The sequence below is a fragment of the Tiliqua scincoides genome, chromosome 2 (genome assembly GCF_035046505.1).
Source record: "Tiliqua scincoides isolate rTilSci1 chromosome 2, rTilSci1.hap2, whole genome shotgun sequence".
Classification (NCBI taxonomy): Eukaryota; Metazoa; Chordata; class Lepidosauria; order Squamata; family Scincidae; genus Tiliqua; species Tiliqua scincoides.
In genome coordinates, this window is record NC_089822.1 from 195,703,277 (window position 1) to 195,727,046 (window position 23,770).

General features: G+C 43.1%; 1 protein-coding gene and 1 pseudogene across 4 annotated transcripts in view; one reads left to right on the top strand and one right to left on the bottom strand.

Moving 5' to 3' along the window:
* Positions 1-23,770, top strand: part of GRIA1 (glutamate ionotropic receptor AMPA type subunit 1) — a 232,930-nt gene that overhangs the window by 166,522 nt on the left and 42,638 nt on the right. For all 4 annotated transcript variants that reach the window (XM_066615103.1, XM_066615102.1, XM_066615104.1 and 1 more), the window contains 2 exons: positions 2,469-2,675; positions 3,437-3,807. In XM_066615103.1, the coding sequence (XP_066471200.1) occupies positions 2,469-2,675; positions 3,437-3,807 (578 nt within the window). The remainder of the gene's footprint in view (positions 1-2,468; positions 2,676-3,436; positions 3,808-23,770) is intronic.
* On the bottom strand, positions 17,558-17,676 carry LOC136643274 (5S ribosomal RNA; annotated as a pseudogene).

Consider the following 23,770-nt stretch of genomic DNA (forward strand, 5'->3'; position numbering starts at 1 on the left):
GCTTCTTTTTTTTTGTTTAAGGTTCAGTTTTTTGTATTAAAAAGCCAATGGATTGCTTTCAATTTAACTTATTGAACGTGTGCGTTTGTGCACAAACACCACTGTGTGCAGATTTCCCTCAGTTTCTCAATATTCCATCCTTTCATTTTCCACCATATTTGAGCTCCATAGCTTCCTCTCTCACATTTCTATCTATGCTGGGTAGGGTCCCTAACACCAAGGTAGGTAGTGCTTCCTATCTCCATGAGTGGCTTTGAAAATCACATCCTTGGTCATCTTTGATCAGAGAAATAAACAATTCTTGTTCCCCTAGTATTGATCCTGCATGGCCACCTTGTGTGAGGAGACAATTTCATTCACCCCATTGGTAATCCCTGTGCTTTTTTCTAAACAGTTTCTTCTACTGTCTCTTTATCATGACATGACACCAAGGTGAGGTCACTATAGTCAATAAATGAAATAATTAACCCCAGATCTCTCTTCTACTTTCTCAACAGCCCAGCATGCATGCACGCATCCCTCTCACACACACCCCTCTGACACACAGACATGCCCATATCCCAGATCTCACATACTCACTCCAAATCTCACACGCATGCACAGGCACACACCTCAAATCTCCCTGTATTCTCACACAGGGACTTGAAGGAACTTGGCTACAGTGCTCATCCTTCTCCAGGTCAAAGAAGGGGAAATTCAGAAGGATGGATGTGGAAGTTCTAAGCTGGAACAACTGATGTAATCATCTTTCCAAGACTCCTTGCCCCAAATTCAAAAGTTTTCCCCAAATCATTGTGATTTAGAGGAAACTACCTATTTTCTCTACTTTTTTTCCTTTCCCTTAATGTTAGGGGCAAGGAGGAAATGTGGATAGCTTGCAAAAAGGATGGAAGTTATTCTCAGCTGCCAGATGTCTCCCAGTATCTATTAGGATTATTTATTACTTTTCAACAAAAATCGTTCACGAAGTGTTTTATAAAGCAAAATGAATGAAAAGATTGTTCCAAAATGATAAAAATGCAAAAGAACTATCAGCACACAATCACTAGAAATGGAAACAGTTGCACCCTCTCCCCTGTGAAATACAGAATCCCTCTTCCCCCCCCCCCCCCACACACAAAAGGTTCTTTTTTGCCCAATTAGAAGGGTGAAGAAACTCAGCAGCATAATTTCCTCTGGGAGTTTGGATCCCTGTTCAACCGTGTCAAGAGATCTGTAACCCATGAGTAAATACTGCTCCAAATATTTTCTGGCTAATATCAGAAATGTCAACCCATGAAGAGTGTTAAGGTAAACGTATATTGTTATAATTCACGATGGACAACTCTCATGGGATAGGACAAGATTTTAAATGTGGTCTAGCATGAAAATATAACTGAAACCCTATACCATAGGTCTCATACAGCATGTCCCTGTGTTTCCTTTCCACTAATCCAAACTGCCAATGTGCTCCTGTGTTGATTTTTGTTGTTGTTCGGGGACTATAATTCCTCCAAACTCTGGACAGAATTCTTAAGAATAGATTTTGAAGGAGCAAAATGCTATTATCTGAATAGGAATGTTGATGTTGCAAAATTCAGTGCCATCCCTAGATTTGATTATGGGAATTGCTGCAATGACCTGGTTCACATGTTACATTTCTCCATATCTGAGAAATGTTGGGACTGCTCAGATATCAAGCACAACATTTTAGGTTAGCCAATTGTGAAAACTACATTTGTGTCTTACGTTCTGATTTAAACCGTATGAATTATGACTTGGATGGGACTACGATTAGAATGATGTAGCTGCCAGCTAGGTTCAGCACCAGTGATGTCTTGTAATAATCTATGTTTCAAAAATAAAATAATGGCGTCATTAACAGGAATATCCGCCTTAACAGTTTGGGCTGATGAAAGGAATGTTGAGCAGCCATTGCGTTTGAGGTTCCTAGGCATCTGAACCAATATGCCTCTTGGGCCTGTACTGTAATGCCAACTTCCATTTCAAGCACCTGAGAGTAAGAAGGAAGAATAGGAGAGGAATGGACACCATATTAGTGTCCATTCAGGAAGAGATGGAAATCATATGCTGTAGTGATCTAGCTGCAGGATGTTTCTATCCTTCTTTCATGGGCAGAAGAGTAAGATACCTTGCATTTTACTGAGGATGTCTGAGTGGATCTCAATCAGTGCATCAGGTTGACCCTGAAATAGTGTTATATGAATAGAACTATGACTTTCAAGCGGATGGAACTTTATACTTCTGTGGTGATTTCACAACTCATAAATCCCTTCCTCCTTAGCCAGTTCCTTATTGTGTCTTGCTCTAGTTGTATGAGTCAGCTGGAAGATATTATGTGCAATCTCTGTCTAGACAATTCTGGCGTGAAGTGCTGAGCATGTTCATTCTCTTCTGACATCATGCAGCAAGCTGAGCCCTTTCAGAAAGCTGAAACATAGCCCTGTAACTGTGCTCTTTCTTATCAGGAAGCCCCCTATGTGATGCAGAAGAAGAACAATGAGCAATTCGACGGAAATGCGAGGTATGAAGGATATTGCGTAGAATTGGCTGCTGAGATTGCAAAGCACGTTGGCTACCAATACAGGTTGCAGATTGTTGCTGATGGGAAGTACGGAGCCCGAGATCCTGATACTAAGTTATGGAATGGCATGGTCGGGGAGCTAGTATATGGAGTAAGTCTCTAGCCATGAACCAGTAGTTTAAAACTGTAATCGCGAATGATGCAAGAACATGCCCAAGTGTATTGGTCAAGCTAAGATGAGCACTTGAGGTTTCAGATGATTTTGCATCAAATCACTTCCTATTTGTGTTTGGTTGCTGCATGGCTGATTCTCATTCCCTGACAAAACAAGAGAAATATTTAAGCCTATGCTAGTCAGCATGTTGTATTATTAATGGTACTGTAAAGCCGGCAAATGACCACTTTTAGTTGAATCAGTTTCAGTCAACTTGAAATTGTGTCAGTCATCTGTTAGTAGGAAAGCATCTTCTTCTAGAAATAAGTGGCCAGGCACAATGCCAGCAAGAGACTCTTCTTCGGCTTGTGCAGTCTTTAGGCTTGTTATCGTCATGTCATTTCTGAACAGCAGCGTTTAGTGAGGAATTGTAAAACAGAGATGTCAGAGGTCCTTGACTAACGCATCAGTTGAGGAATCATACCACTAGACTTGTTAGGAAAGGATGGACTATTGGTAACTGGAAAAGAAACATATTTATATATTTTTATAAAATAATTAGGGGACAATCAAGCTGTCCAGATCAATCAGCAGTGGTGATGGATGGGGGGTGGGGAACCAGAAAAAATAAAGAGTGAAAAACAAGTGTTTATATAACAGGAACATTCTGAGTCTATAGCAAAATTCTGTTATGTTCTGGTTCTGGTGCACTGCAAGCCTTCATAACATACCTAATACTGACCTCTTTTTCTTTTCAGAGAGCTGATGTGGCTGTTGCACCATTAACCATCACCCTGGTGCGAGAGGAAGTAATAGACTTTTCCAAACCATTTATGAGCCTGGGCATATCTATCATGATTAAGAAACCACAAAAGTCCAAGCCTGGGGTCTTTTCCTTTCTGGATCCCTTAGCATATGAGATTTGGATGTGCATTGTCTTTGCCTACATTGGAGTAAGTGTGGTCCTCTTTCTGGTCAGTCGCTTTAGCCCTTACGAGTGGCATAATGAGGAACTGGAAGAAGGACGTGACCAGCCAGCCAATGACCAAACAAATGAATTTGGGATATTTAACAGTCTCTGGTTCTCCTTGGGAGCTTTCATGCAACAAGGATGTGATATATCTCCAAGGTTAGTAATTTTCTTTCAATATGCAATCTTTGCAAGGAGGAACTTAACAAATGCTATGGGACTTATTTGTTTTTGGGCAGAGCAGCCCTCCTAATCGCAGCAAACTTTCTTCATTTTTTTCCTCCATGTTGCTGTGTTTCTTTTCCCTGCTGCAAACAAATCGATAACAACCAAATCATACATCCAGTTTTCTAAGTATAGTTTAAGCTGCCCGAGGCATGATAGAGAAAATCCAGTATAATAATCATTTTAATTTATGTAGACCGCAAACGTTTACTCCATGGAGAAGCCTGCTTAATTCATAAAGTTGGTTGAGACTGGATTTAGAGTGACTTTTTTATTGTGCGTTCCTTGAGGCAACAATTTGAATGGGTGAAAAGAAATTAAATACTGAAAAAATTAAGTGCTGGAGAACTAAAATAATGTTTAAAGAAGCCACTCAGAAAGCAGTGTAGTCTGCAGCAGTGAAACTATCTTACTATTTGTAACTTTTAGGTAAAATTACTTTTATTAAAGGTTTTAAGAATGGCACCTTAAGCATTCGCCAAAAGTGTCACATGCCCAGGGAGATAGAATGGCTAAGATTTTGGAATAGAAGCAATAAATGGGTCAGTTTGCAATGATCTGTGTTGGGTTTTATAGTCTCAGTTGTGCATGAGATAATAACCTCCATTCCAGAAGCAGAAGATTGGGTATACATCAAAATACCATCTTTGTAAATAATAGTTTGGATATCATCCAAATCAGGACAGGAAAAGTCCTAAAGCATACTTTATGCTGAACTGTGTCCTTGGTGATTCCTAATGTGAAACAAAGAGAGAAATACAAGTTGAGTATCCCTTATCTGAAATGCATGAGATCAGAAATGTTTCAGATTTTGGATTTTTTTTTAAATTTTGGAATATTTGCATATTTAAGTATATACACCATATGTTGTTGCTGATGAGTTAGAGGCCTTGAAGTTGGAACAGCTCAACAGGATGGAATGCCAAGACTTTTTGCAAAGGTGCTGGTTACTGAATCTAGTCACAATCACATGGCTATAGGGGAGCACAGCACTAAGTTTTGCAGGGCTCCTCAATGCACCATGTAAGCTACCCTTCCTCCTCACCTTTGGAGCCATTCCCGATGGCAAGAGCAAAGCAGAGGAGACACCTCCACTTTGCTCTTGCTGCCCGGAATGGCTCTGAGGGTGAGAAGGAGGGGCAGCTTACACAGCATGTGGAGGAGCCCTGCAAAACCTAGAGTGTGCCCCCTCTAGCTACACTACTGCCTAGTCACACCATGAGGAGAAGTCACTCCAGGGTCAGCAGCTGTTTTCCCAGAATTTTGCCAGACTCTGGTGAATCACAAACTCAGGATTCTGCAGGTTGGGAGGGAAATGTAGAAAATGTGGCTTGGTTTTCTAGTGCCAGCTGATTGAGAACCATGAGATTCATGATTTTTTTTCTAGAACTTCCTCCTCCTGCCAAGCGTGCTGGAGCCACATTAGCTGAGCAGGGACAACACAATCTGTACAGAGCTGGTGATAGCACCACAGTATGGAGGTAGTCTCTTGGCTTTACAGTGCCTGACTTGTCATTGGTGTGTGCAGAGCCTGGAGACCTGAGACACACCATAATGCAATCTGGTGCAATGAAAGAAGTCTATACATGTCAAAATCTATTGAGCCTGTCCTAGAAATTTACAGGATTCCACCCCAGAATTCTAGCAGGGTGGTTTGCACCATTGTGTGTAGGAAGGAGGTCATGCCTGTGTCCATTTCTGTGAAGCAGCAACTGTTACCCTGCACATGCCTGATCTCAGAAGCTAAGCAGGGTCAGGCCTGGTTAGTACTTGGATGGGTGGGAATACTGGGTCCTGGGAATACTGGGTGCTGTAGGCTTATACCATAGTCTTTCGAGACTGAAGGTTGCCAACCATGTGTTGATGTTCTTAACCCAGAGAGATGCATTTCTGTGAAATCACATATGCATGTTTGAGGCTTTCTTTTTCCCAAAGAAATATCACCCTGAGGTACATTTGCCCTTGACTTATTCCTATGGATGGGTGCATGTTGTACGTGTGCTTTGAGGACAGGAGAAAACAGTGCTAGACTGAGGACAAAAAGAGGAAATAGTTGCACAAATGCATATTATTATTGCTACACAGCTAGCAGAGAAGCTCTCTCCATATGCCCTGGTTCTGATCTGTTTGTTTTCTGCTAGACAAATTACTCATGAGAGGTCAGGCAGTAAAGAAACAAAGACCTTAGAGACACTTGGACAGCTGTAACATTTCTGATGCTAATGGGCTTTAAAAGGTCATTGTCTGATTGCTGATTCTGAGATATCCAGTTTCTTGTGCTCATTACAGTTCTTGTTAGGAAGACCAACCGCAGCATCAGAAAAATAAATGGAAAGTTCATCAGTCTCTCTTACCTTAGCCATTTGGGATTAGATTATTATAAATGATACTACAAATTGAATTTGGTTTCCATAAGCATATCATACTTTGTAGAGTGGAGATAGAACAACCTGGAAGTATTAGAATGTGCTGCCTATTTACTCCTCTGCACAGGGCTGTGATCAATGGGTAGGATTTTCTTCACACTTAATGCATTAATTTGTTTCATTGCTTTGTGTGCATTGATTCCTAATTTGAAAGTTTGTGGCAACTGATTTAGTATAAAATGTTAATAATTTTATATTAACATTTGGCCTAATATTATAATAGGCTGATATTTGGCTAATAATTTGGCTAATAATTATAATTTGGCTAATATTATAATAGGTACATTCACTGATGAAAGTTTTAACTGTTTAAGCTTGACAGCAAGTTTGAATGGAAGAGAACAAATTGTAATTGCAGAGACTGAAGGGCACTCTTCTTCTACTACTTCTTTTCCATACCATTTTGGCACTGGTAATGTTACCACAAAAATGAGTTTCAAAGACAACATTAAAAATAGACTTTCTATTTAAATCAGGAGCCTTCTTTGTTGAATTGTAATTCAATAAACAATGCATTTTTTCCATAACTCCTTCAGTGTCTTCCCAAAAGTACCTGACTGAAATTTTACTGGTATACAAATTTAATTGCATTTAATTAACTAATTGTCTGATGGCCAGGTTGAGGTTTTGCTGATATGCAGATTTAATTATATTAAGGCTACAATCCTAACCATTGAACATAATAGGACTTACTTCTGAGTAGACCTGCTTAGCGTTGTGCCCTTAATCAATTAATTGAGCAGGACCCAAGTGATAAGCAACTAAGCAGCCGTGGTTAACAGCCCTGATTCAAAAACATAAAATGAACAATGAAAATGAATGCAACAGCTGCTACTTTGTATGTTTTAACCTCTGCATGCCTCAGCTTAGCTTGCCCCAGCTATCACAAGGCAGCTCAAGAAAAGAAGTTGAGTTGCAGCAGTTCCTAAAAATGTTTGGCACCCCAATCCCAACCTGCACCAGCACAGCCAGGCCACATGACCTGCACTTTATCCAGCACAGGTTAGGAGGTAGCTGGAGGTCTCCTTGGGTTAAGGGAATATTTTCCCTTTACCCAGAGTAATGCCCCAGCCACCTTTGTGGGGTTTCTTGGAAGCAAATTCAGGAAGCCCCATGTAGGGCACCCGGACCCAAGAAGGGAGTTAGGATATGATGGGGTTGGCCTTCATCCATCTCTCCCACTCCCGACCTGATCTGCTCCTTGTTCCACCCTCCTCTGCCTAAAAATGTCCCCACCCCCTCCCCTGGGTCACCCAGTGCAACCTTACCTGTGCCTGCAGGTGATGCTCATGAATGCAGAACCAGCAGGCCAGCACAGGCTGTGGAGCAGTTGCATGCCTACCATAGACTTCCCTGGAGCAAATTCCCCAGGCGCCAGCCACTAGGGCCCCATGGAAACCTCTCTGTAGCGCCGGGGAACCTCACAGAGGTTTCTCCGGCATGGGCCGCAGTTGCGCGAGGCTCCGTGAGCTTCTGGTGAGTGGGGGGGATATCAGCGCGGGGGGGGGCAGCGATAGCCCATCTTGGAGCTTTGCCCCAGGCACGGGGCTGCAGAGGTCCGCTGCTGCTGTTGGGTCAGCACTATTGGCTCACACATAGTCACAGATTAGCTTTACGGCACATTTGGGACAGTCTGAGCTGGTGCAGGGACAGCTGCGCCAGCTAAGGAAGAGGATAGGCTTGCGCTGTGGGTGTGTATCCTAAGAAAGGGAATAAAGATAAATACAAATATGTCTACCTCTTAAGAACTCCATGCTCAAAGGCTAATTCATACAACCTTTTTGTGGAAAAACCAAACGAGTTGATAGCAGGATCATATGTTATTCATACACACAGTGTGCTGTACATGTGATAGAACAGGGATTTTCAACCTTTTTCATCTCACAGCGCACTGACAAGGCACTAAAATGGTCAAGGCACACCATCAGGTTTTTGACAATTGACAAGATACACTGCGCTGTCAATGGGGGACTCACATCCCCCAATGGCCCTACTAATAAATGATCCTCTCCCAAATTCCCATGCATACCTGGGGACCATTTGCCTGTGTGCCACAGCACAGTGGTTGAAAATGGCTGTGATAGAACATCTGCTACAGGGCATAAAAGCATAATCCCAATTCCAAGTTCCTTCTCCTGCAGAAAAAGGTGGAACATGAATCACATAAATGATAAGGCATTTCATATATCCAGTTGTGAGGCATCAGGATGATTCACACACTCTCAACATACCATCACATAGTGAAGGAATGGGTGAGCACATCCTTCTGCATGAGTTACCTTCAGGTAACTGTCATGCAAATGTTTCATTCATTAATACAAGTCTTCCCTTGTAAACCAGGTGTGGGGAAGCCTTTGCAAACAATTCTGTGAATGGTGTGTTCATATCACATTAGCTTATGCTGAAGGTGATGTTGGTGAGGGGAATCAATTCCTCCAACTAAGGAGGCTCCTCATTTATACAAACTTGTGAATGCAGCTATCAGTTGCTGTGCTAGATCAGTTTTGTGATATTGGCGGTCTTCCTTTCCTCTCCCAGAAACATTCAAAGTTTGTCCTTTCCCAGGGCTCTTCATTTGACTCTACCCTTACTTTTTCTGATCTTGGACCCAGTGGCGTCACTAGGATTTGTGTCACCCAGTGCAGGAGGCCTGCGCATCAACCCATGCAGTGGGCGGGGCAACACCCCAGGTGGTGGGTGTAGTGATGTGTCATCGCCCCGCCCCACTGGTTTTTGGCTGTACCTTTTGTTAGAACACAGATATTTCGATGTAGTTTGTTTCATTGCATTCTGCATGAAACTACACATTGATTGATATGTAGCATGATGGGATCATTCCTCCAAATTCTGATTTTAGTGATTTTGAAAACGTATAGAGTCTCACACACTAACACCCCGTGTCAATTTACTCACACCTTATTGCAGCAGTTCTCAAACTTTTAGCACTGGGACCCACTTTTTAGAAGTGCAATCTGTCCAGGACCCATTGGAAGTGATGTCATGGCCCGAAGTGACATCATCAAGCAAATTAAAATAAATAATTATAAATAATTAAATTAAAATAAAATAAATAATTAAATAAGGGGGAGCCAGTCCTGTTCCAACAAGTGAATCCATCTAAAGTAAGTCCTACTGTGGTCAATGGGGCTTACTCTCAGGAAAGTGTGGGTAGGATTGCAGCCTGTGAGCCCAATCCTATGCATGTCTACTCTGAAGTAAGTCCCGTAGTGGTCAATGGGGCTTACTCTCAGGAAAGTGTGGGTAAGATTGCAGCCTGTGAGCCCAATCCTATGCATCTCTATTCTGAAGTAAGTCCCATAGTGGTCAATGGGGCTTACTCTCAGGAAGGTGTGGGTAGGATTGCAGCCTGTGAGCCCAATCCTATGCAAGTCTGCTATGAAGTAAGTCCCATAGTGGTCAATAGAGCTTACTCTGTAGTCTGCCTGCAATAACAACCCCCCAAAAAGAATCAGTGAGATTTCCAGCCCTCCCAGTGCCCAGTTTCAAGTTCTTCTATTTCAGGCATATCCATATAAAGACCCTCCTGGCTTTTCAAGTGCAAAATAGAAAACTTTCCCCTTACCATTCAAGCCTCTTTTTTTGTCCTTTTTAGTGGGGGGGGGGGGGGGGAGAGAGAAACAGGCTGCCTTCTGGAACATATGTTGAGCTTCAGTTCCATAGGATCGGGACCATTCTGGTGTCCTCACATTCCCCTTTGCCTGGCCTGACCATCAGCCAAGGCTCATCTGCCTACTTGCGAGTAAACACAACCGTGAGGCTGCTTCGCTTTCCATAGGGCTGGGAGGGAGGGACCTCCTTCTCCCTTTTGTGTTTTTGGGGGCTGCATTCATTGGATCCAGACCATTCTGATGCCCTTTGAGTCCTCTCAGTCCTTGCCTGGAGTAAGTCAAGTTTGCCTACTGGCGAGTAAACATGGCCACATGGCTTCCTTTCGGGCTCAATAGATGCAACTGGGAGGGAGGCAGGGACCTCCTTCTCGTGTTTTTTGGGGCTGCATTCATTGGATCGGGATCATTCTGGTGTCGTTGGATTCCTCTCAGCCTGCCCTTTCCAATGGACTATGGCAAGTATGCCTACTCACGTGTAAACGCACAATAGGGCTCCAAGCATTTTTTCTTTCTGGTTTTTTGGAAAGGAGCTATTTCAATTCGGTTTTTTGCAATGCATTCCCCCACGAATTCCGCATCCAACGATGCATGGCACGATGGGGTAGATCTGAAAGCTGCAAAGTTAGCGTGTCCTCACCCAGGACACATCACCCCCCCCCAGCACGGCCCGCACCCCTCTAGCAACGCTATTGCTTGGACCAAGCATACTGGTTGCCATAGACATTAAGCTAATATTGCAGACAGATGTGTCAGCTCACACATGTCACCATGGAAATCTTTGGGAGAGGCTTCATCCTTTTTTCTGAGTTTATCAGAAATAGGTCACTATGGCTCCAAGTTCAGAGGCACTGTGCTTCTGAATGCTGGTTGCTGAGGAACATTGCCTGGAGACTGGTGTGCCTCAGTAGCAGACCTACCCTCATTCCACCGGGGCCACAACATGGTCCAGCACACTGCCACCTCCCTCCCCTGGATACCCACCAAGGCTTATGGAGCCTCACATGACACTCAGCAATGGGCAAAAAACCTTCTGAGACTTCTCCCACTGTTTTAAACAATACAAATATCGCTTAAAACAGTGGGAGAAGGCTTTTCACCCGCAGCCTAGTGCCATCCGGGGCTTCGCCTGAGAGCAGAATGACTCGGAAGGGCAGGCAGGGTAGTTCAGCTGGCAAAGGCACCAGTGGCAGGGGCACGGCAAATGTGGCGCTCGAGGTTTTTGCCCCTGCCCCAGGTCCGCCACTGGTATGCCTTCATCTCCTGCTTGTGAACTTTCTGGAATCTGGTTAGCCATTGTGAGAATCAGGACCCTGGACTATGTAGTCTTTTGATCTTATCCATTGGGACCCTTCTTAAATTTTTGTGCCTACATATTTTTATTTAACACAACAAACAAAGTGCAGTAAGAGCAAAGATTCAGTGCTTTCTTGATGCCACTTAATAGCACAGCAGCTTCCTTTACTTCACCGCAGGAGTCACTGGATAAAAGCCTGAGGCCTGTGTTAAGCACAAGGTCAGGACGGTTTGTTTTGCTCACACTGACATTAAGAAAAACCTTGATCAAAGATGGCATGTTTCCAAGGTAACCATGCCTTGAAGCATGGCAGAAGTACATTCAAGAGAAACAGGGCTGAGTTTGTGAGTATTTTCAACAGCATATGAATGGGCCAAAGTCTGTGGCAGAAGAGAAGAAATGGATCATAACCACCAGAGAAATGAAAGTTGGAAGGGATATGGTCCACTATGTGGTAAAATAGTAGAGATTCTCTCTTCTTCAGAACTAGTATATATTTTAGGCGTGCAAACATATGGGTAACTGTTGCACCCATGTAATACCTGGGTTGGAAATGCAATACAGGTCCAAACTTGTTATACACTTATTTTTTATACATGGATTTGACTCAACACAAATGGCCACTGTAAATGAGAAGGAATGTGCTGACCCCTGGAGAAGGGGAAAAATGCACCCCTTTAAAATGCTTTTCTTACTGTTGTAGAGATTTTTATCTCAACATGATGAGAAGGGTCCTTTAAATTAAAGGAAAACAGTCTCTTACAATAGTTAGAGAGAGGCCAGCCAGCTGACAATCCATCCATCATTCTCTGTTCAAGGGACCCCCTCCCTTCCCCCCCCCCAACATGTGAAAGAAGGATAATCCTTTCTAAGTGCCTGGAGAGAGACTGATTGTGAATTGTTGTCTTAATGACTCTTATCTTAACATCACAAATGTCAGCAAGGCTGTTTTAAAATCACCTGAGCAATAGGACTTTGTTTTTTAAATTGATTTGCTATAGAGTGATTTTTGCAATCCACATGAGTTCTAGGAACAGAACCCAAGCAAATAATGAGACTCAACCTGTATCCAGATTGACCACAGAAGTGGAATTATCTTTCTACTCCTGATGAGAAGGTGGTTCCATGTTGCCCGTCACTGGTTAAGTTCTAGGAACTCCATGGAGCTCCCCTGCATTTGGAATGCCTTTACTCTCTCAGAGCAGAGAATCTTTGACTCTTATCTGAGCAGTAAATCCAGTAAATCTGTAGCCAGTCAATTTCACTGACACCTTTCTCAGAACACTTTCTTGAATGGTGGCGATTTCCCCTCAGATTAATGCAATGAGCCCAATGCCATAAAAGAGCCAAGTAACCATGGCAAAGTACTCCTCAGTGTGTCCATGGCCAAAGTCACATAATTTGTGAATGGCAGGAACAAAAATAAATGAAACAAAAATAAACTGAATCTTTGGCTGGTGCATCAGCTGCCCCTTCCTATTATATCTGCAAACTGCACTTGAGAGGATGGGGGAAACTGTTTCCAATGTCAGTGAGAATTTGGCATGAGCAAAAGTGTTCAGGAGCTCTATCTGCTTCAAGCACTGACAAGTACTGCACCGAGTTGGACTCCACTCTTTTACTCTCCACTCTTTTGCAACTGTTTTGAGCAATACTGAAAAATGCTTCCCCCTTTAATGATTTTTCTTGACTCCCGAAAAATGCTTTCTTACTGCTATACCTTGCCATCTCTGGCTTCCATTGATGTCATCACATGTCATTATTTCCAGAGGGGTAGCTGTGTGTGTTCCCATAAACAACTGAAGCACCTTAAAGACTTGACAGTTTACTGCAGCAACAACTTCTGCGAACTATAGTCTATTTCATCAGATGCATAAAGGCATATGTAGTCCCCAAAAGGATTACTGAAATAAATTTACCAGTTTTTAAGATGCTTCAAGACACTTTGCTGATGCTATTATGATGAATTATACTCTCCAGAAAAATATTCAAGGCAGCATATGGTAATAAAATTAATATAACATCATGAATAAATAATATAAAAGAAAACAATAACATATCTTAAAACTAAAACCTATATTAAAACTTACTAAAATGAAAAACAAAACAAAATGACAAGCTTTTTTAATGCTAGTTCATGATATAAATCTGAAAAAGCCCAATGAAAAAGTATTCCTTTCGCTACCTGTCTAAAATAAGTGCTGCAAGAGCTAAAACACCTCTTTTAAGAGATTGTTCCAGATCTTGGGTATATCTTTGAAAAAAGGCTCTCTCCTGGGTATCCATCTGCCATTCATCCATCATTCAAATCTGAATGGCTGGTTAGTAGTCTTGTTTATGGCATGACCTCTCACTGAGTAGGATTACACACTTGAATAGTCCAGGAAGAAGGAGCCAATGAAATATTAACAAGCAAGGTTAAATACAAACAAAAGAAAACCAGTGATCATACAAAGGATCTGAACATTTGAATCTGAATAGTTATTTGATTTTCTCTGTAAAATGCTCTTTGAGGTTTTTGTTGAAACATGATATAGAGATAGCACACAAATTGAGAGTTCTTAATTTGACCGTTTTTGAAATAGCACGATTTACAAATGAATACTGCAAGTGCAATTTGTGCTGGCTCATCTATGAAATAGCACGGTTAGGATTAGTGTAAGAATCACAGAAATGGCTTCCTGTGAAGCCTGGTAAATGGCTTGCTGATTGGTTGCTATTGCTCACCTTGAAGTTCAAGGGGGAGACTTTTTAAAGTGTGTCAGAGGGGAGAGGCAAATGTCTGACTGATGCAATCCTGAAGATCCAGGCCCATATGGCATTGATGGTCAATCACGTTTACTGCTGGGGGGTCTTCTTGTATGTGGTGTTCTTAAATGCCTAAAATGAGTCTCTTCGTCCTCCCCCCCCCATCCCTTCTCAAAGCTGTGAAACCTCCCACACTCCTCCTTGATTCCTGAAGGGGTTTGGCTCAGCTCTCAGGATCTCTGGTTGTTGGGGCTGCCTTTCCCACTGCCGTGGCTGTGTCTGTGTCCTTCTACCTCTTGTCATTGTTGTCTGGCTGGTAGACAAAAATCCTATGTTGTTGTTTTTTTTGGCATCCTATGGTAGAAGGGCAGTCCAGGACATCTCGTCAAGGGTAAACCTTTGTGACAGATGGGGTTTACTTAGACCTGCAACAGCTAAGTAGCTGGCGCAGGTCGGCATTGACCTGTGCCACAGAATCAGGTCCGGGAAGCGGGCTAGGATATTGGTGTTGCTGGTGCCGCCAATACTGCCCCCTCAAGGGCCTGTTCTGCCTACCCCTCCCTGCCCCATTTGCCCCTTCCCCACTCCATTCCACTCTGCTGCCATCTCCGCCCACCTCTCCCCCTGACTTACCTTCATTAGTGATTGGTGGGAGAAGCACTGGAGCAAGTGGGAAGGGACAGGCTTTCCTGCCAGCACTCCTGGCAGTGCACTGGTTAGGGTGCTGATGGAGCACCTTTTGCAACTGACACTGACTGCTTTATGGCAATCAGCACCACCAGCAGAAACAAGGATCGAGGTAAGTATAAGATTGGGCTGTAAGAAAGCCAACAACACTGCCTCAGAGAAACATTAGAAGCTCTTACAATATACTATGATAAAACCAGCACAAAAATTAAACCAGAAATGACCTTAGACATAATAACAGCCATCAGTCTTGCCTTCTGTTCTTTGGTTTAATCTTCACATTTTGCCTGTTGTCTCCTGTGAAAAGATTTGCACTGTCCTCAGGCAGTACACAAAAGATACGAGAGACTTTATTGTAGTAGAAGCAGCGATGAGGAACAGTGGCATGTATGAAGAGGCTTTTATTGTTGAGCTGAAACCTAGGGAAGGAGAGGCTGTGTGCTTTGACTGGGGAATGTTGCAGAGCACTAGCAGAGGGGCACCTGGGTCTGCACCATGTGGGTGCAGGACTTCTAACTGCTCAGGTGCTCCCAGAACTAAAACTCTTCAACTTTAAAAACTAACACGCACTATGGACACTGCTGCCATGATAACGTCTGACTGGATGCTAGACAGAATGGTTGTAATGAAATATACACTCAGCTCAAGCTTGGTATCGATCCCTCTGAAGACACTATTTTTCCCTGTTACTGAACTACAAATAATGATGTCTACAAGATACGTCTAAATAAAAGTGCTATCTATCTGGTCAGTGGATGGCATCCCGCATTTATATCTATCTTCCTCCTGTCACCTTGTACTCTTCAGACCATTGATCTCTCCATACGAAGTGAGCATCTAGTTAGCAGCCAGAACCTTGCTGAGAGAAGATTTCCTTCTGTTGATGTTCAGACATTCTCCCCTAACTGCAAAGCGGAACTCTTGGTAGAAAACTGTGCAGCAGCTAGGAGAGTTTCTCCTTAATTCCATTCAGCCTGTGCGTGGTTTCCATCAGCCAGTGAGGTAGAGTATTCAATAGGCCTTTAGGTCTTGACAACACCTGAAAGTGAGCCACGGGTTGGCCTAAGTGGGTCATACCAGTGGTACCCCATTATGGGAGGAGGTCTTTTTAAAGAGAAAATGAGAAGAAAAAAACAGGAAACAATCCAAAGAAATGAAACAAACTTGTCAGATTTCATCTGTCATGTGAAAGAGCTTAGGACACATTTTCACCCTTGCAGTCATGCTGTACTTGCCATACACAATCTCCTTGCATATAAAACTGTTAGAAACAGACAACCTCCTGTCCTTCTTTACATATGGTCACCCTAAAGAAATAAGGGTAAATGTGGTTTTGTTTAAAAAAAAATAAATCACCTAGAAGTGGAGCCCATGTTCCAGTTTAGGGTTAAATCTGGGTCTTCCTGAGTTTGGAAAGAGGAGTAGATTTATTCTCACTTAAACAGTCTAAAATAGCTGTGTATACTTTGACTCCCTCTTGTGTTGACCCATGCAGCTATGCTTATTTTGCACATCCTCTTTGCTGCTGTGGTCCTCCCCCCCCCCCCCCGGAGGTGTTGAAATAATGTAGTATGACCTTCAATAGGAGCACTGTGCAAAGTTCCTCTAGTCTAGTAGGCAAGATAGCTTTGAACCTTTGGAGCATTAAGTATTTAACTGGAAAAGAAACTCTCCTTTTTCGGTCTTTTGTTGCAACAGGTTGGTTGGCAACCTTCAGTCTCGAAAGACTATGGTATATAAACCTACAGCAACTGGTATTCCCAGGCGGTCTCCCATCCAAGTACTAACCAGGCCTGACCCTGCTTAGCTTCCAAGATCAGACAGGAACAGGCATGTTGCAACAAGCAATATCTTTATATGTATAGGAAAAAATATATATAAAATCTTAGTTCCCTGGTGAGATGGAGTTGGAACAGAAGGGTGGTAGGAGGCATCATTGCTTGCTTAGCTTCAGTGGTTTTTGTGGCCATCTTTTATTCTCCAGCAGTGCATATTGTGATGGAAGTTGGGTGGTGACTCACCATGGAAACAGCTCCATAGACAGCTACTGTAGTGACAAATGAAGAAGCACTTTTCCTCTGAGGTACACATTCCATAGCAACCAAGATGCACTGCAGCCAAGGCACTGCAGGAACTTCCTTGTTGTTTCTGTTCTTATCCAGAGAGCGAACGAGCATTTAGAGATTGACTGCCACAGAGCTACATGCCTTAACGATGGAATAAATGAACAATAGCTACTTAAATTAGCAGCAGGAGCCTTGGAGGCTATTACTTGGGTCTTTTACTCGGGCCTCTGAACCTTTCGAAGCTGCATGCCAGACACATCTTACAGCTCCTTTATCTTTCATGCACAAAAGCTAGCAAATGTTTATTGTCAACTTTTGCAACTAACATTAGGATAGCTGCATGCTCTTTGGGTTGTGGGAAATGCTAGGATATTATTGAAATCAAAATTGGATTCTTCCACCCAAAGGAAATACAGCTTCCTATTTCTGGATTACTCTCATTCTCCATCCCTTGAAAGTTGTTCCTATAGGAACCTTTGATTCTCAGAAAGGCCCATAATGTGCAAGGATTCCCTTTCACTATGATGGGCTGTCATTAGCCAGTATAAATATTAACTTCACTCCCCAACAACTCCTTAATCATGTTGTCTCAAGTTTCCAGGCTCGATCTAACCCCAGCTTCCCTGCATGGGGTAAGTAATAAGACTATCTGTTTACCCTTGCAGCAATCCTAATTATCTGTTTAAAGAACAGAAAGGACTCAGCCTTCTTGGCTTCAGGATTCAGCTTACTGGCCTCACCCAGTCTTGGATTAGTCCTAGGCAGAGATTCAACCCGGTTGCACATAAGTTAGATGGTTGGTTGGCAACCTCAGTCTCGAAAGACTATGGTATAAGCCTACAGCACCCGGTATTCCCAGGCGGTCTCCCATCCAAGTACTAACCAGGCCTGACCCTGCTTAGTTTCCAAGTTCAGATGAGATCGGGCATCTGCAGGGTAGATGAAAAGGAGAAACAGAGCTGGCTGCCATTCCAAATCCCCAGATGAGACCTCACTCATCAGTTTCATATAGATGTTGCATGCAGGGCCAGCTTTTACGCAACTGGGCAATTCCACCCAATTGGGTCCCATGCAGGTTGGGGGCCCAGCGCTGCCCTTCCACCCACTGCTGATTGACCTGAAATTGGCACCATGCAGGTGGCAGCACGCATGCCTCACTCTTTGACTGCCCTCACAGCTCCCAGTGCCATCTTCTCCCCATCTTGCTCCAGAGTGGACTGCTGAGGACGGGGCAAGAGTTGAGAAGCACCGCAGGCTGGGTACGCACTGTACCACTAAAGATACAGGAGTCCTATTCAGCTGCACAGAAGAAACAGATGTTTTTATCTTGGTCTAGCTAAATTCAAGCTAATAGCTTAAAAAATTAGTAAAGGGCGCCTTGCAAAATTAGAGGGGGCCCTGCAAAAGTGTTTCCAATTGGGCCGCTCCTAAGGCTGGCCCTGGTTGCATGGGGGACAGAACAGAACTATAATGTGGTTATAACTGTAAAGAGGAAGAGCCTCTCAGTTCAACCTTTGGAAATGACCATTTAGGCAGGAGGAAAACTAGTAGAGCACAGTGCCCCCTCTCACCATCTTAGACAGTCAGCCCATGGTCAAATGGTATTGAATACCACTGAGAGGTCCAGGAGAATTCGTTTGGTTGTACTTCATCCTTTCCCAGCTTTGGTTATCCATCATGATTACCAAAGCTGTTTCTCTATCAAATCCTAGCCAGAAACGATATTGAAATGGAACCAGTTAACCAGTGTCATTTAGCAGTGACAGGAGATGAATTGCAATTACTCATTCAAGCAGCTTACCTCCAAAAGGGTGTATTTGCCACTGGCCTATAGTTGAAATAATCTTGGAAGTCCATGAAAGCTTTTTTAGGAGCTATCCTGTAGCTGTTTCTTTCAAGGTGGTCCAGAGTACCAGTCGCTTCTGGATTACAACTTGTAGTAAGATGGGGAGGGGAGAGCAGGCAAGGGCCAAACACACTGGTAGTTGGTTGTATACCTTGGTAGCATCCTCAGGCCTCAAAAACCGAAAGGCACCACACTTGACCAGACAGGGTTTGCAATAATTATAGAACATAGATTGCAACAGATGAGAGAAATTTTATCCTTGATGTACTTCACAAACTAGTCATAGTGGACCTCCAAGGGTCATCGAGTATCAGACTGCTGGCCAGATTGAAATTAGCTCCATTCAGAAAAGCTCCACCAGATGGCACTGTACAGATGCAGTGCAGTGATGGAGAAGTATTGCGTCTTCAGCACCCTTACAGTTACACAGTAGGCTTGGAGGATGAGTTCTAACGTGGTTTGGTTGCATTTGCTTTGAAAAGCCCTGCACGTGTATTCTAGGTGTTGTCCCAGCTTTCCTAATAAACCAGGCAACTATTATTAGAAACAATTGTGTTACCCACCTGAGTCATCTTGGAATCCCAGAGATGAATCAGTCATCAAAATAATTCCCTTCCATGACAGGTGGATATGCTTAAATATTATCACAACATGCTACCTAAAATAATGATGTAATTCTATCTTTTTATTTTGCAAAGCTTGTTGGGTACTCTTCTTCCATAGCACTCAGGATGGCTTGTAACAAATAAATAAGCATAATAGTGATAATAAACAATAAATAAAATCAGCATAAAACAAATTCCAAACTAGCAATCAAATCAGCAGTTATCACGTTGATGGCCAATAATTACATCTTCAGAACTGCAAGCAGCTGAAATCTAATTACATCAGAAGATAAAACACATTATCTTGGTTAAGAATGCAGTTCCAGACTGCAACACTGAGACTCTCATAGGACTAGATTGCATCAAATATTGATTTCAGAATTAAAAATTGGAGATTTTTTAAAAAATTGAAAAAATATGAAGCCTGAAATAATTTTCCCTAATGTAGGCTTGGTTTGAAGCATTTAAAGGAAAGGAAAAAATAAATGAACATACATGTGATCATTTTTTCCCCATCTTCCTTGCTGCTGTGATCTCAAGATGGGGTGTCAGAGCAAATAAAGTTTCCATAAACGGACCCCCAGTTGCTGCTTTTATTACTTGGCTCATTCTGTTTGGGTTACAGGCTTCCACCGGTCAAGTGTCTCATAAGTCTTCTTGAGTTTGTTTTGCTCCAGAGCACATAAAAGTATGTTTCATTGGCTGATATAGTCACTTACATAAAGCCCCCCCCCCCCCAACTAAGATGAATCAACGTTAGAAGCCGAGGGCAGCTACTTGGCCAACTATTTGTTTAGCGTTTTCCCCAAGGTCAAATTGTGCATGTGAGTGCCTAAGTCCTATGTTTTTGTGTCACCGCTTTGACTTCTGTCCTTCAATTTTCAGTAAAGCATAAAAGTGTGTGATAGCTCTCTGGAAACCACATTGTAAGAACTGCCATATAGAGCTTCTGTGATGGAAGAAGGCACACATGATGTAACAGTCTTACTGAAGTTAAACATGTCTGGTTAGTGCTTGGAAAGGATATCACCTGAGAAGCCCTTGAATTTTGATTGAAGAAGGGTGGGCTATAAATGTGCTACGTTAATGTTAAGGAACTAATTACACAGGCCTACAAAATAGAGGGTCAGAAAAGTTTTTCCCAAATTTTATGGTGGTTTGATATGAATTTGGGGTGCCGATTCCAAAAATGGCATCCCTTTTGCTCTATCACGTCTAGTTTTGGAGATATAGTATAGCCTCTTTAGTGAATGGTTCGAGCAGCTTCCTCATGAGGAAGCCATGTTGTAGGCTTCCTCATGAGGATGCTGCTCGAACCATTCACTAAAGAGGCTATGCCATGTCTCCAAAACTAGACGTGATAGGGCAAAACAGATGCCATTTTTGGAATCAGCACCCCAAATATACCCAGGAATTGGTGTAACGTTTAAGGAAGCAAAATGTGTGTTGGCTTGTGTTTTACAAGTTGCAACCTAAACTTAGGACAATCATGTGGTACTATGGCTGGCTTTAAGTCAGTTGAACCAATTGCTCCCAACTGAGCCCACGCCTAAAGGGCACCTGTGCTAGGGTAATCTACGACCCAATCCTATTCAGCTTTCCAGGGCTGATGCAGCCGCAGTGCAGCCCCAAGGCAATGCTGCAAATGTTCCCTTACCTAGTGGAGGCCTCCATGACTGCTCCACCACCACAAGATGTAATGCACATGCTTTTGGCACAGCTGCATCGGCGCTGGGAAGTTGAATAGGATTGGGCCCTGTGTCTTGTCAAATACACATAACAGCATTGCAATGGACACCTGACACCATATTGCAGGTTTTATTGAGAACAGCAACCATTTTAATTTTCTTCTGAATTCTTAAAAAGTCAGTGGTGTTTTTTATACCGTTTATATTTTGAAATTTTATTTATCTCTAAGATTCTGCAGACCTTGGCTGTTAAACTGGGATGAGTCAAACAATGTTTCCAATTGGGGCCCTGCAGCTCCTAAGACCAGCCCTGTGTGATACAACTTTTGAGCCTGTGAAGCTGGATCTTTAGTCTATCTAGCTCAGTTGTTTTACTTCCACTGACTATGCAGCTCTCCAAGGTTTGAGAAGCCCTGTGTCGGACTTTTAAGCATGGGAGGGAAAATAGCGTTCATTGTGTTCCAGAAACACCAATCCCAGCTCCTCCTGGGCTTGATTCACCCCTGTCTCCACCCTCCCCTGCTCCGTTACACCCTTCCCAGCCCCTGCGCTGCCCATTGGGTGCTCACCTGCTCCATCGGGCATACAGTCTGAGGCCAGTGCTAGCAGGATAGCAGGGGCCTTCCCGCTGGCACTGCTTATTCGATGGGTGTCACGACATTCTTTACGGCACATATATGACACCCTAAGCCAGTGCAGCGACTGCTAAGTCGGCATAAGGTAAGGTTAGGAATGTGCTAAGCAGCTAGTTTTAATAAGGTGGCCATATCATGTTCTTGCATCATGAAGCCCTGTAACTAGGATGAGTACAGATATGGGATCCAGCATGGGCGGATATACAGTTTGAAGGGTATATTGTAGTTCAGGAAATGACTTCTCCTGTTTCTACCTTCTGGGGCATCTACCTTCTCCTGTTTCTGGGGCATTTGGTGGGCCGCTGTGAGATACAGGAAGCTGGACTAGATGGGCCTATGGCCTGATCCAGTGGGGCTGTTCTTATGTTCTTATGTACCTTCAGAGTCAAACATTAAACTCATTGTTTGACCCAATCATTTTTTAACGACATCCCCAAATTTATTTTTCTATTTATGCCTTTGTATCAAAAGATCAAATTATATATTCTAATTGGAAGCAAGTGTTATTAATGCTTTTAAAAGGACTCTTCTGTTCATTATTCTGTATATTGATACATAGTGCCATATAGCACAGCACAACAGGTTATATATGTGAGTGCATGAGAAAAAAAGGGGGACAGAAACTGAGGAAAAGAAGTGTCTCTGTATATGGAGATTAGTCTGATTAAGAAACCTAGAAGGAAATTCTAACATTTGCCTATTGCCCCAAGAGAGTTGCTGCTGACTCTCAAATCCAAAGACAGAACCACCGTTGTTCGGTAGTAGGGATGATGCTTCATACTTTGATCCTCAGATAAAAGACCCCATAGAAGTGCAAAGTCGTTTAGCATCTTCCATTAAAGGGCTTCAGAATCCTTTACCAAATACTAATTCATTCTCCCAAAACCCTGGTGTAATAGATAATAAGGAAGGGGGAACCTAACATGCAAATTGTACTGGAGTGGAAGACACAATGTTAATTTTAAAAGATGTAAAGGAAGGCCAAGGAACGACAGAGCTGTAAGATGTGTGGGCTTGTTACCAGTTCCTTCAAACACAGCAGTCTAGAGATGTGACTGAGTAGCTGATCTCTGAAAAGTGTGTGCCTTCGTTCCAAAGACTGATGACTCAAGTCACGAAATAAATACAGACAAATCATTTCTTTAAGCAGTCTTTTTATTACTAATTTTATCTGCCATGGTCTCCCTACGTAACATGGTAGCCTTGGTAACGTAACATATAGACAGGATATATGAGGTCAATTAAGAACACACTAGGCCAGTGTAAGTCCCTTACGCCGGCCTGGGAGTGTCGCATAACCGTAAGGCATGTCTGTGCATCCGTTTGAGTCAGGGAGGCCGGCACAAGGATGTGTGCCAACCTGCCCGCACTGAAGCAAGTTACAGTGGAGATGAGTTAGCACTGGTGGCGGGCCAGCAGCGCAGGGGTTTGGGGGAAGTGGGGGGAGGGTCTATCAGGGGCATTCCAGGGTGAGGAAATGGCAGGCAGAAAGGTGGGTGGGCCAGGCCCAGAAGTGCCTCCAGCACTTAACCTTCCTCCCAAGCAGCCCGGCCTAGCTCTGGGCTACTCAGATCTACGGTAGCGATTTAGCTGCCGCAGATCATAGTAGCCCCATTGCAGTGGCTAAGGCAGTGCTTGCGGTAAGGGGAAAGTTATCTCCTTGCCCCGAGTTGCTCCACAGTCACCTCCAACCCTGCACTGGATATAGTACAGGCTAGCCTGACTGCCTGTTACAGTGTAGGTTAGGACTGGGCTGTAAATCAATCATTTTTGCAGGAAAGAATCTGGAAAGGGAATCTGGAAATGGTCCAAAAGGATTCCTCTGGGTCAGTGTGGCACCACTGTAGCTTTGTCACAGAAGGGATCATATACAGAGTGATTGAGAAGACATGATTAGGTTTGGCATGTTGCTGCTATTTGATTGCACCATTGATCCATGTCAACACATCATGCCATGGCCCCAGACCTAGCAAGATAGTCCCAAGGTCCTAGAAAAGCATTCAGATCTAACAAAAGTATTTCCAAATGTCCAGTGGACATCCTGCAAAATAACCTGGTAGACATGGATTATTTCTAAATAGGAATTACTGTGATGAATATAACTTGGGAAAAGGAAAATGCCCAGTGACCAGATGTGTATGTGGTTTCTAGACAAACATCAGTGAATTCAATTATTACTTCACAAATTTACATGGATTTCATAAATTCTCTACAACGCATCCTTGTAATGCAACATATCTAATTGACAAACTTGTATCAGTTTTATACCAGTT